Source organism: Ictalurus punctatus, chromosome 23, assembly GCF_001660625.3.
Source record: "Ictalurus punctatus breed USDA103 chromosome 23, Coco_2.0, whole genome shotgun sequence".
Lineage (NCBI taxonomy): Eukaryota > Metazoa > Chordata > Actinopteri > Siluriformes > Ictaluridae > Ictalurus > Ictalurus punctatus.
In genome coordinates, this window is record NC_030438.2 from 1,774,089 (window position 1) to 1,786,914 (window position 12,826).

Consider the following 12,826-nt stretch of genomic DNA (forward strand, 5'->3'; position numbering starts at 1 on the left):
GTAAAACCACCTGCCTAAAATTGTCCCATTTGTGCAGCCAGAACAGCTCTGACCTGTTGAGGCATGGGCTCCTCTGAACGTGAGCTGTGGTATCTGGCAGCAAGATGTTAGCGGCAGATTCTTTAACTTCTGTAAGATGAGAGGTCGGGCCTCCATGGATTGGACTTGTTTGTCCAGCACATCTCACAGACGCCCAATCAGATTGAGATCTGGGGAATTTGGAGGCCAAGTCAGCACCTTGAACTCTTTGTCATGTTCCTCAAACCATTCCTGAACATTTTTTGCAGTGCAGTAGGGCACATTATCCTGCTGCAAGAGGCCACTGACATTAGGGAATACCCTTGTCATGAAGGGGTGTACTTGGTCGGCAGTAATGATTAGGTAGGTGGTACGTATCAAAGTAACATTCACATGATTCACATTCACATACCTCATCCCACTAACCATCTAACTATCAGAGTGTTCCAACATCAACAAGTGTATTAGAACAAGGAAAGCACTGTTCTGGAAGAGCTTAAGCTAAGTGTATGATTGCCTTTTAATTTGGTATGCCCCAGTGGGCATGCCAGTTTGTTTTTTGAACAAATGAACAATTTGTTTATTCTGTACTCTGGGAGTAGTCATGTCCCCCTGGCAAGTGTGTTTTTTTTATGCACGAGTGGGTGTGTGTGTGTTTGAGTGTGTCATAAAGGTCAAAATCGGCCTTCCAGCTTCACTGCACTACAGGTAACTCTGATTACACTTATTCTTAGGAATGCTCCAGCATGTTTTCTCTCCTGTGATGATGTTTCAAGATGTGGATCTCTGAGAGTGCAGTCAGGACAGACAGGAAGAGAAGTGACAGAAAAAAATGCAGCTGCCAGGGTCTCTGGGGCTCATGTAGAGGCCATGACTGCACATTTATGGTTTTAATTTATGGGAGATTCCATGATTGCCATGTCATTTAGCCCTTGTAACTATAACACCGTAACCGTTTTTTCCCAAACATTTTTTCGATATTGAATCTAAGAAAGCCGGCATTTAACCATTCCAAAAATTATATTTTTTAAAGGATTCCTTACTCAATATAGCTGCATTTTGGTGTTATACTGTACAGAAGGTGGTTATTTATTATCCATGCTAATGGCAAGAGGACTTTCTAATGAGGTGTTTAAAATGATTATTTTTAAATGAATAATTTACTTTCAGTCTATAATTTGGGTTGTACAAGTAATCACAGCAAAATCACAATAACGTTAATATAAATGATCAAGCTGGATAAACCGTAGCCATGAAGGGATAGATTTGACAAGCAGTGATCACCAGATATGCCTTGGTGTTCAGAGATTCTTCATTGAGGAGTTATCAAGGGTCATAATGTGCATCACAAATGCAGAACACACTATCACACTGCCACCTCCAGCCTGAACAATTCACACCAAATAAGATGGCCCTTGTCTCGTGCATCAGATTCTTTTCCTTTGGTTTGCGGGATGCGGTAGGAATGTGGCTTTGCTCGACCCGTCATATTTCTTAACAATCCTGTGACTTCCTGTCTTCCTGACATCTGGTTCCTGTGTCCAGTGAAGTTGCCATTCTTGACTTCCTGACTTCCTCTCATCCTGTTATTCAGCCCAATGAAGTTGGGTTTTTCTTCTTTTTTCTTGTTCAACGCTGGCACCCAAAATGGTCTTTGTATATTGTAGGCTACTCAAGGCAAAGCCCAATAAGTGGTGTGTTCTGAGAAAACATTCTGTGCTCCAATGCCAAGTTCACATGTAGTTTGAAGGGTTGTGGCCAGGTTGATTCTTAAAAATCTATTCTGATAAGCAAGCTGTTTTAGTCCCAATAGACTGTACTACCTTTTTCTTGGTTTTTGCACCATTCTTGTTAATCATTTGAAATAGTTATGTGTTAAATACTGGAGAATCTGGAACTTCCACAGTTACTGTCGTCAGGTATTATGCCATGCCAGTCACTTTTCCATTGCAGTGTCCAGTTGATCACTAACTGATGCTTGGCTGGTGTTGGTAGTGTTTCTTATTGACATTTGGACCCTTTTTATTCGAGTTTTACAAGCTAGTAGTAACAATAGGTTTCAATGTACATTGATATGAGAAATAAAAAGAGAAAATGGGTAAGCTGTCAAATGATTGCTTAAAGCGTAATAGATCCCTGCTTGCCATATTTGACCAAAGCGTGCTAGTAACTAGGGATTATAGTTTGATAGATTATGAGCAGTCATAGCCTGGAGCACTAAGCTTCTGGAGGAAGGTGTTGCTTCACTTCATTCATCTGTCTCCTCTACTTCTTTTTTTAATTATTTTATCTTTTGTCAAACGTTAGCACAATGTTAGCAGATTGTGATGGTGATATTAAGGCTGTTAATGCTGTTCTATTTTTTCCCCTATATTTCTATTTTCCCTATCGTTTAGTCAAGGGGGATATGGCGCTGCTACTGCAGCATTTAAAAATACAAAAACAGATGACTGACAACTCTTTTAGATGTATTTATTCTATTTTTTGCTACAGTTGCGATCAAAATGATTCAACCCCCATTGCAACTCAGGTATATGGTCAAAATTGACAGACTTTCAGCTGTTTGCAATGAACAAATCATACAAAATTGAAATAGTTAAACACAACGAATGCTTCAAGTGGTTTCCCCAAATTCATCTGAAAATGCAACTTATAATGATTTCTCCAGTTTCGAAATTATTTAACCCCTTCATGGCGAGCATCTTTAGTACTCAGTAGAGCACGCTTTTGCTGTTATGACCTGCTGCAAACAAGCCGCATAGCTTCTGGCAGCGTTCCTGGAGAATTGTAGCCCGTTCCGCATGAACAATGGAGTCCAGTTCAGTAATATTTTTGGGTTTGCGTGCTGCGACCGCCTTTCTCAAATCCCACCAGAGATTTTCTATGGGGATCAAGTCGGGTGACTGTGATGACCCTGTAGAATCTTCCAGGACTTCTTCTGCAACCAAGCCTTGGTGGAATTTGAGGTACGCTTGGGATCATTGTCCTGTTGGAAGGTCCAATGACGCCCGAGCTCCAGCTTCCTCACAGATGGCATGATGTTTTCTCCTAGAATTTCCTGATACTTCAGTGAATCCGTCTCGCCTTCCACACGCTGCAGCCCTAGAGCATCACCGAGCCACCACCATGCTCTGGTGAACAAAGTGTTCCTTCTTCATTCTTCTTTCTCCGGACATACCGCTGTTCCATCATGCCAAAAAGCTTTGTTTCATCGCTCCACAGAACAGAATCCCAAAACTTCTGTGGCTTATTTGTATGATTTTGAGCCGAATTTTCTTGTGCTTTTGGGTCAGTAGTGGTGGTGAACGTCTTGGAGTTCTGGCATGGAAACCTTCTGCGTTTAGTAAACACCTTACTGCGCTCACTGAAACTTCAATGCCTGTTGCCACCAAGTCTCGCTGCAGGTGTTTTGCGGGCACTCGAGGGTTTTTCACAACCTGCCTTCTCAGAAATCTGGTTACAGCCGTTGATAGCTTTCTTTTTCTTCCAGGTATTTCAGAAATTTTCTACCCCTAGCGAGTTCAGGTATTTCATGTGTTCCAGCTCATGCACACCTGGTGCAACTAATGAAGCCCATGATTAGTTGCATCAGGTGTGCTTGAGACAACACCCGTTTTGCATATTTGTGCTGCTGTGAGGGATTCTGTTCAGGGGGGTGAATAATTTTGAGATTGGAGAAATCATTATAAGTTGCATTTTCAGTTGAATTTGGGGAAACCGCTTGAAGCATTCATTATGTTGAACTATTTCTATTGATTTTGTTTGGTTTGTTCATTCTAAACAGCTGAAAGTCTGTAAATTCTGACAATAAACTTGATTTGCAATCGAGGTTGAATCATTTTTATTGCAATTATACATTTGCTTTGCTTTGTAACTGACGCAAAATGTTTCTCTTTTTTTCCCCCCATTTTCCAGGAAGTTCTACTATATCACGCTTCTTCGGGACCCAGTGTCAAGATATCTAAGTGAGTGGCGCCATGTGCAACGAGGCGCCACATGGAAGACGTCCCTGCACATGTGTGACGGCCGCACACCGACACCCGACGAGCTTCCCGTCTGTTACGATGGTGCGGACTGGTCAGGCTGCACCCTTCAGCAGTTCATGGAGTGCCCATACAACCTGGCCAACAACCGGCAGGTGCGCATGTTGGCTGATCTGAGCCTGGTAGGTTGCTACAATGCATCCACGCTGCCTGAGAAGCAGCGTGCCCGTCTCCTACTCGAGTCAGCTAAGAAGAACCTGCGTGACATGGCCTTCTTTGGGCTGACAGAGTTTCAGCGCAAAACACAGTACCTGTTTGAGCGCACCTTCCGTCTCCGCTTCATACGGCCATTTGTACAGTACAACAGTACACGTGCTGCTGGTGTTGACCTTGAAGAGAGCAACGTGCGACGCATTGAGGAGCTCAATGAGCTCGACATGCAACTCTATGACTACGCAAAGGACCTGTTCCTTCAGCGGTACCAGTACACACACATGCTGGAGAGGCGTGAGCAAAGAATGATGCTCCGAAATAGAGGCTCTTTCCACAGCCTGGCACGGGAGGAGGGTGCAGGGGGAGAGGGCACTGCTCGGCTGCCTACTGAGGATTACATGAACCAGATTGTTAGTGGATGGTAGCCCAGGAGATCTCTCTTTAAAAAGAAAGAGAGTCACAAAGACAGACAATGGGTGGATAATCCATTTTTTCTCCAACCTTTGGACATACAAAGTGGTTATCATGGACTCCTTTCCCCAGCAATCTTTAAAGAATAAGATGCAACAGAAAACAGGCAAAGATAGTGAGTGGTGGATGTGGCCTTTTCCGAGAGAAGGGAGCATTATGGGCTCTCTCTCTCTCTCTCTCTCTCTCTCTCTCTCTCTCTCTCTCTCTCTCTCTCTCTCTCTCTCTCTCTCTCTCTCTCTCTCTCTCTCTCTCTCTCTCTCTCTCTCTCTCTCTCTCTCTCTCTCTCTCTCTCTCTCTCTCTCTCTCTCTCTCTCTCCCTCCCCCTCCCCCTCCCCCCCAGGAATCTTTAAAGAGAGAGGTGCATAATGAGAGAATTGAGAAATGGTGGGTGAAGGAACCTTATCTGTTTCAGCTCATGTAGAAAGATAGGGATCATTATGGACCCTTTCTCTTGTTTCTCCCAGAAATCTTTGAAAAGACAGAAACATGCAGCGGCAGAGAAATGGCAAAGATCATGGGCAAAGGAGTCATCTCTTCCTCTGCTCACAGATAGAGAGCGATCATTGCAAGCGCTCTGTCTTTCCTCCACAAATAAGGTGGTTTGGGCCAGACCTTCAAGAGATGGTAGTTATTAAGGTGACTAGGGCTTTAGAGTGCATCTTTCCAGATGGGTGAGCACGTATCCCCATCCCCTCCATAAAGCCCAGACTTAAATGACAAATTGTACATGCTTAATACAATGAAACCAGTAAAGCGTTGTTCCAATGAGCTGCAACACAATTCTACAAAGCTTAATTTTGTATAAGAATGGGGGGGAAAATGTGAATAAAATCACTTGTCTTAGGAAAGTCATCCAAATATCGGGGATATTTAGAATGTTTTATATTCTGTGCATAAATCTTAAGTCTCTCCTTTTTTTTTTTGGTAAACTGATGTGAAGTGCAGAGACTGGAAATGTCCACATGAGACCGAGTTTGTGTTAAGAGAGATATATGTTAATATATAATACAGACATGGCATTGTTTTTCCAGCATATGTTTCTACCATTGTATGTGCTGACTGTGTGAGTGCTCAGCCTCTCTGGTTATTTGATTCATCAGTTAAATGAAGACGTTCTTGGCAAGACATGTTCACATAGAAATAAGGTAGTGTCATTTGTTCCATCTACAATCTCATCTGCTTGTAAGAATAGTGCGAGAAAATAGGATAACAAACACAATACTTCTTTCTTGGAAAAGCATGAAGTTCTGCTTTAAACCTGCACAAGTGTGTGAGTGAAAGTGTGTGACTGACCTATAATTGTCTCCCTGTGTGCATGTATGTGTGCGTGTTGACGGCTTTGTTTTTGTTTTTTTTTTCTTTTTCTGTTAAATAACAGTGCATTCAACATGAACGATCCAGTCTCTCAGTCCCTGCAATTCGGCTTTATCATAAAGACTCCACAATACAGACCCTCTCACATTCCATGCATTCAAACTGTAATAACAGTAAAACAATTGGAGCCTGTGCAGCAACGTGACATCCTGAGATGGCACTTCATAAACGTCCCTGTCAATCCTCCATGAAAGCATACTTACCCTAAGTAATAAGAAAGTGTGGAAATATGTAGCGTGCGTATGTATGTACAGTTCTATATTTGTGTGAGAGGGCATCTTAATATGAGGCATTTCAAATGTCTCCCCTTTTGTTTTCCATTCATATTCTATATTGTTGTACTGTATTAGTACTTCTGTTATGCTAAATTGATCTTAAAGTTACCAATAAAAAAAAAAAAATCTTTTTTTTTTTTTTTTAGGAAAAAATTTCTTTCTACTGATTCTATGATTGTTGTGTCTAATAATTTTCTTGTCAACAACCATCATAATTTTTTTTTTGTATTCGATGTCGTGTTCTTGCAGGAAATATTGTCTTTTGTGTCTGACCTAGGGTTAGTACGCGTGCTTTTAAATAATTCAATGTAATGCATAATTTCCTTTTAATTAAATTAAACCGAACAAATATGAGAACGCACAGTACGTCCTCTGGGAGAGAAAGAGGTTTTCAGTGCAGGAAAACAGAATTAATGACCGTTAATATTGATGTTATTTTATTCGTTATTCTTATTTTGATCGTTATTTATTTTTTAATTGTTCATCAGTTTGACTCCTCTAGACAGTTTTATTGCTGCTTATTTTTAATGCATCATGCTGCATCAGAGTGATCATGGAAACTCTTCCAAAGCTCTCACCGTTCATTAAGCCGCAGATGTGTTTACTTGATAACTAAAGACTTGGGAGCACTGGGAGCTATCTAAGTATCCCTGTTTTGGAAAATAAGAAGGGGGAAAAAAAGCCACGGAAGATGAAAGACAGAGGGTCGATGATGGTAGAGATGTCAGGATGATGAGAGGAAAACGACGGAGGCATGCAGATGGCAATGACTGCAGTGAAGCCTCGGGTGAGCACTCCAACAGCCTGGAGTCTCATTACACACACAAACTATGCTGCAGAGGTATTAAAGCAGAGGAAATAAAGCAAAAAAGTTGTATAACTAGTTCCTTTCATTTTGTCTCTCCCTAGGTGCTCACTTTGAGTGGCTTCTTGAGAACTGAAGCTAAACTTCTCTTACACACAAACACTTTAGTTGATATTTGAGTAGCAGTCCTACTTTTATTGGCTGCTTGGTACAAAAAAAAAAACATACTCCAACACTATTCCTCTCTGCAGTTATAGTTGTACTCTATTTTGTATTTGTGTTTTTCAGTTCAGCATTTGCCTGTATGTGCATATATATATATATATATATATATATATATATATATATATATATATATATATATATATATATATATATATATATATATATACACATACACACACACACACACACACACACACATATATGTATACATGTATATATGTACACGTATACATATACATACATATACACACATATATATGTATATGTGTGTGTGTATATGTATGTATATGTGTATGATATATTCATACATATATATGTATAAATTTTAATGAAGGTACTGTTCCAACAAAAATCTCATTAAAAACTAAAATTCATAAGAAAGAAAGCTAAATAAATGTCTTCATAAAAAAAGTTAATTCAGAAATAGTAAGTAATTTTATGGTAAATGCAATTGTATTCAAAAGTGAAATCATATTTAAGTGGTAATTCCAGTTCCTTGGGTTAGAAAGAGCTGAGAGTGTGTGATGAGAAAGAAAGAGACACACATACATGTATAGAGATTGTGTGTGTGTGTGTGTGTGTGTGTGTGTGTGTGTGTGTGTGTGTGTGTTGTAGCGCAGGGCATTTCCATTGCTTTTAATCACCCCTTATCTCCTGAGTGTTAATTATCTCTGTGAATGTCTTGCTCTGTGTGAGGTTTAAAACATTTCCTGTGCAAAATGCTCCTCACTCTTTGCTAAACCAAACATTTGGCATATAAAAAGTATGGATCAAAAACTGCTACACCTCCGTCTAACAAGACTGTTCACCTTGAGTTTACTAAGTGTATATGTGCATTGATGGAGCGAGTATTAGTGCAATGAGAAGAGGATCCCCAGAGCTGCACTGTGGAAATCTCTCAGGACCGAACGGGACTCCTTTGTCTCAGGTCTCCATCTGTCTCTCCTCAGAATGAGATGGAAAAGCAGGCTTTTTTTTTTTTAAATCTGTTAGCAGCTACCCTGAATAACCATAATGATGCAGATCAACAGCTGCCTGGAGACAGGCCTAAAGGGAGACGATGGATATGTTATGATGGAGGTTTTGTGCTCTTTTTCCTTAATTTAACCTAAGCCCTTATAACAACCATTTTATTTTTGGTGTGAGTTGCAGTGGATCCAGAGCCTGGATTCCTGTATCATGGGAACACCCTGAATGGGACACCAGCCCATCACAGGGCAGCATCCATACACACAAAGGGCAATTTTACTTAGCCATTTCACCTACTGGCGTGTGTAATGGTGGTACTCACAAACAAATGAATGCATAAATAAATAAACAAACAGTTTAGAATATTCAGGCACCAGACAGGTGTATAAGTGTTCGAAAGATTTATATATTCAACCTGGATAGCTAAATAAAAACACCCATTACATACGAAGATGAACACAGAAAAAGGAAAAAACTACATGAGCGATTGTATTGTATGCAATAATTTTTGTCTTTTTTTATGACTTATTATAGTACTTGAAAGCTTTCAAATCACTATGTAATACAGTTCAAGATTGGAAGAGTTTAAAAAAAAAACAAAAAAAAAAACACTTTATTTAACATAGAAGCTCATTCACATAACACAGTGTCAATTCTGGTCTCCTAGCGACGGAGCTTCCATTCAGCTGATTCTCAGCGTGCATGAAATAACAACAAGAAAACAAGAAAAAATAATAAGGAAACATGAATTCAGGAACCTGGGAAGTGTCAAATCTGTTCCCAAATAGCTCTTCAATTTTTATAAACAAAACTCATTGCAAACAGTAACTTGGTCACGCAACACTCGTTCGAATGTGCAGTAGTGGATGTGTGTGTGTGTGTGTAGGAATGGTAGGTCTGTCTGTGAGCGTGCATATGAAGACACTGACCAAGCTGGCAGCACCGGTGGCTGAGAGTGACTCGGGTATCTCGGTGTAGTCTGCCTGTCTTCCTCGTTCAGTTTAAACTTCTCCACGAAGCCACCGGTTTTGAGTGTATGGTGCAAAGTTCCAGTTCAGTCCCAAACTTGACAATGAGGCATTTGCCGTTGGAGGGAAACAGCTGACTAGCATAGGCTAACCAGGAAGCACCACATCCTCTCCATGTTCCCCAGAAATGTCAAATAGTCCACTCACAAGGGCTGCCTCCGAAAAGGACCCAACAACCTTTCTGGTCAGGTGAACATGCCCATTCAATCTCTAAACCTCGACCCTATATATACAGTTACTATTTCCCCTTACTTGGCGCTCTCCTCCAATCCTGACATAGCATAGTTGGGAGGATGCGACAGAGAAAGCAAATATAAGAGGGGTGGTACAGAAAACATCTGGGCTGCCACACTTTCCCCCCTCTTGCTGAATCAACCCATGGTTGTTAGGGGAAAAAAAATCAAAACCCCAGGAACTCCTCATCATCTGAGGTTTGTCCTGAAGTCGTCTCTTCTCCTGGTCCTCCAACTTCTCAGCTGTTGGAAAACATATTTTAAGGTTGCATACATGTGCTGTGTGCACATCTTCTCCAGTTGATTCCAGCGCTATGCAGTAATTCAAAGGTCCCAGTTTCCTCAGAATTTGGTAAGGCCTTTTCCATTTGGGTGCCAATTTTGCACGAAACTTGTGTTGTGCACTGGATTGAGGAAAGTTCCATAGCCATACTCTGGCTTTCTTCTTGAAAGTGACATCTTGAATTTTTTTGTTTTAGTTCTGGAGTTGTCAGTGTTGGACTTTTCTGCTGCTCTCTCTAGCTTGAGATTGCAGTTTCTTTAGTTGACAAACCTAACACCTGACAATCATAGGAGGTAGCGTCAGGAGTGAGATTCGAACCATGAAGTAATTTATCTATTGGCCCTTGCCATTTCCATCCCAGCTGCAATTCTGCTGGTGTTACTCCAGTGGTTTCTTGGATGGCTGAAGTTTATGACTAATCGCAACTCTGGTAAGAACTGGTCCCATCTTTGGTGGTTGTCATCCACATATTAACTTGTGGGTAACCCTTCATTTTACACATACTTCTCTGAACACAAATGAAACAAACTGGGTGCCTCTATCAAGAGAGAATGATGTTTGGAGCTCCCCACTGGGTTAAGATTACTTTTTCTGAGAATTGTTGTAACATTTTGAGCGGTGGCACTACACATGGGAAAAACAACAACTCATCCCATTTGGAGTAATAATAAATGAAAAACAGCAGTTACTCATTTTGCTAGTAATGGGCCCACAATGTCAACTCCCAGCATTTCATTTGGACTGGTGGTGGTAACTGATTGGAGATTCCCCTCAGATTTCTGGTTATCATACCTCAGGGTTTGACATTTCACGCAACTCCTTATATGGTGTTTTACATCCGTACATATTCCTGGCCAAAGCGCTACTTCCTGAAGCCGCTTATGTGTTTTATAGATCCCTCTGTGGCCACTTAGGGGGTGAGAATGATAATGCTGCAGGACGGTTAGCCTGAAACTGCTGGGAACACACAAAATGTATTTGACCATTCATTAGGTGAGTTCTGTGATACAACTTTTCCTCTACCACTTTGTATTGGTGCATTCGAGAGGTTTGTTTTTCTGCCACTGCCTGCAGTATTTTTATTATTTCACAGTCTGTATGCTGTTCCTCACAGAGGACAACATCTGACACCAGAAGCTCCGTGTAGTGTTCCGTCTTTTGCTTGGTGTAAAGGGTGCAACTTTTTTTTTTGCAGTCTCCAAACGCATCGGATGAGGAGGCTGTTGGTTTTGGTGGATCCCATGACCCATTGCAGAGTGGAATGGTCAGTGACAACCATGAAGAGCTTATTTTCAAGTTAATATTACCATTTTTCCAATGGCCATACAACTGCCAGACACTCTTTTTTGGTTGCAGTGTAGTTGTTTTCTGCCCCAGTTAAGGTTCTGCTGGCATATGCAGTAACTTCCTCTCTGCCTGGATCTTTTTGCTGTATGAGAATGGGACCCAATCCAGAGTCGCTGGCATCTGTATATATGATAAAAGGGACCTGAAAATCAGGGTGGCCGAGAATAAGGGGTGAGATGAGGCATGCTTTCAACTGGTCAAATGCTTGTTGACACAACGTCATCCATTTAAACACCCGTCCTTTCTTTTTCAGTGAGTTGAGGCACTCAGCAATTTTAGAAAAGTTTGGCACAAATCAGTGGTACCAACCAGCTAATTCCAGAAAATGCTGAACTTCCTTCAAATTGCTGGGAATGACCTCAACTTTACTTGGATCAGCCATGATGCCTTTAGTGCTTACCACATGACCCAGAAAAGTGATTTCTGGAAGACAAATCTTGCACCTTCAAATTTATAGTCAAACTAGTGCCTTCCAGTCTGTGGATGACAGTTTGAAGGTGATGGAAATGCTGGGTCACTGTAGGTGAATAAATGAAGATGATGTTGTCTATGTAGACAAAGCAAATCTTCCTTCTTAGCTTCCCCAGGACTGTCTCCTTCAGCCACTGGAAGGTAGCAGGTGCATTTTTTAACCAAATGGCATAACATTGAAGTGATATAAGCCTGCACTCACGATGAAAGCAGTTTGGGCTTTACTCTCAAGGTCCATTGTCACTTGCCCATACCCTCTGTTGTGGTCTATGGTGGAGAAAATGGATGGATGCCCCGGAGAGTGATTGTAGGATCTCAGTAATATTTCGAGAGGATGAGCATTATTTTCTGTAATTGCATTGACTTTACGATAGTCTACCCAGAACCAAATCTTTCTTTGGTGCCATGACTACCGGTGAGGCCCAACCAGTATGTGATGGCTCTACAATTCCTTCTCTTAACACTGTCCCCAGCTGTTCTCCCATTGCTTGTTGTTTTACAGGGGACAACCAATATGGCTGTTGCTTGATTGGTATTTGGCAGGTGGTGTAGATACGATGCTGCGGGACATCCATTCTTCCAGGTCGGTGAGTACATACTCATGGGTTGCTTTCTAAGATCTGAAGTAGCTGCTGCTTTCCATCCAGAGGTAGATGTGCTTATCCCTAAATAGTGTTGCATAATCCACACTGTCAATTTGTAGCATGGTCAATGATGGTTGGGGAGGTGGAACAACACTCAACAGAGTCAACCATCACCCCAAAGGTGATGGTTGATGCCATTTCCTGCAGTTCCTCAGAGATCATCAGTTTCACAGCCTTAACCTGTCGGTTGGCCTCGGATGCCTCTTGTTGTTTAGCTGCAGTCAGTAGGATGACAACCTGTTGCTTGTTAGTCTCTACCTTGGCAGCAAGGTCGGTAATCTGGCCCTCATTGTGAGAAGAGGTGGTCTTCAGTACCTGGGTAAGCTCATTTACCGTTTCCTCCTGTCTTTTTATGAACTCTAGCAGATTGTCCTAGTTACCTTGTTGGAAGGAAGGATGCTGGGCAGATCATGCTGAGCGATTGAAGAAAGAGATGAGACTTCAATGAACGTACAGAGTTGCATGTGGTCAGGTTCTGGGGCCCAAG

General features: G+C 41.5%; 1 protein-coding gene across 1 annotated transcript in view; it reads left to right on the top strand.

The window, feature by feature from the left end:
- The window catches only part of hs6st1b (heparan sulfate 6-O-sulfotransferase 1b), an 87,938-nt gene extending 81,474 nt beyond the window's left edge, over window positions 1-6,464 (top strand). The window contains exon 2 of the mRNA XM_017453648.3: window positions 3,934-6,464. Coding sequence (XP_017309137.1) covers window positions 3,934-4,639 — 706 coding nt within the window. The 3' untranslated portion in view covers window positions 4,640-6,464. The remainder of the gene's footprint in view (window positions 1-3,933) is intronic.
- Window positions 6,465-12,826: the final 6,362 nt, after the last annotated feature.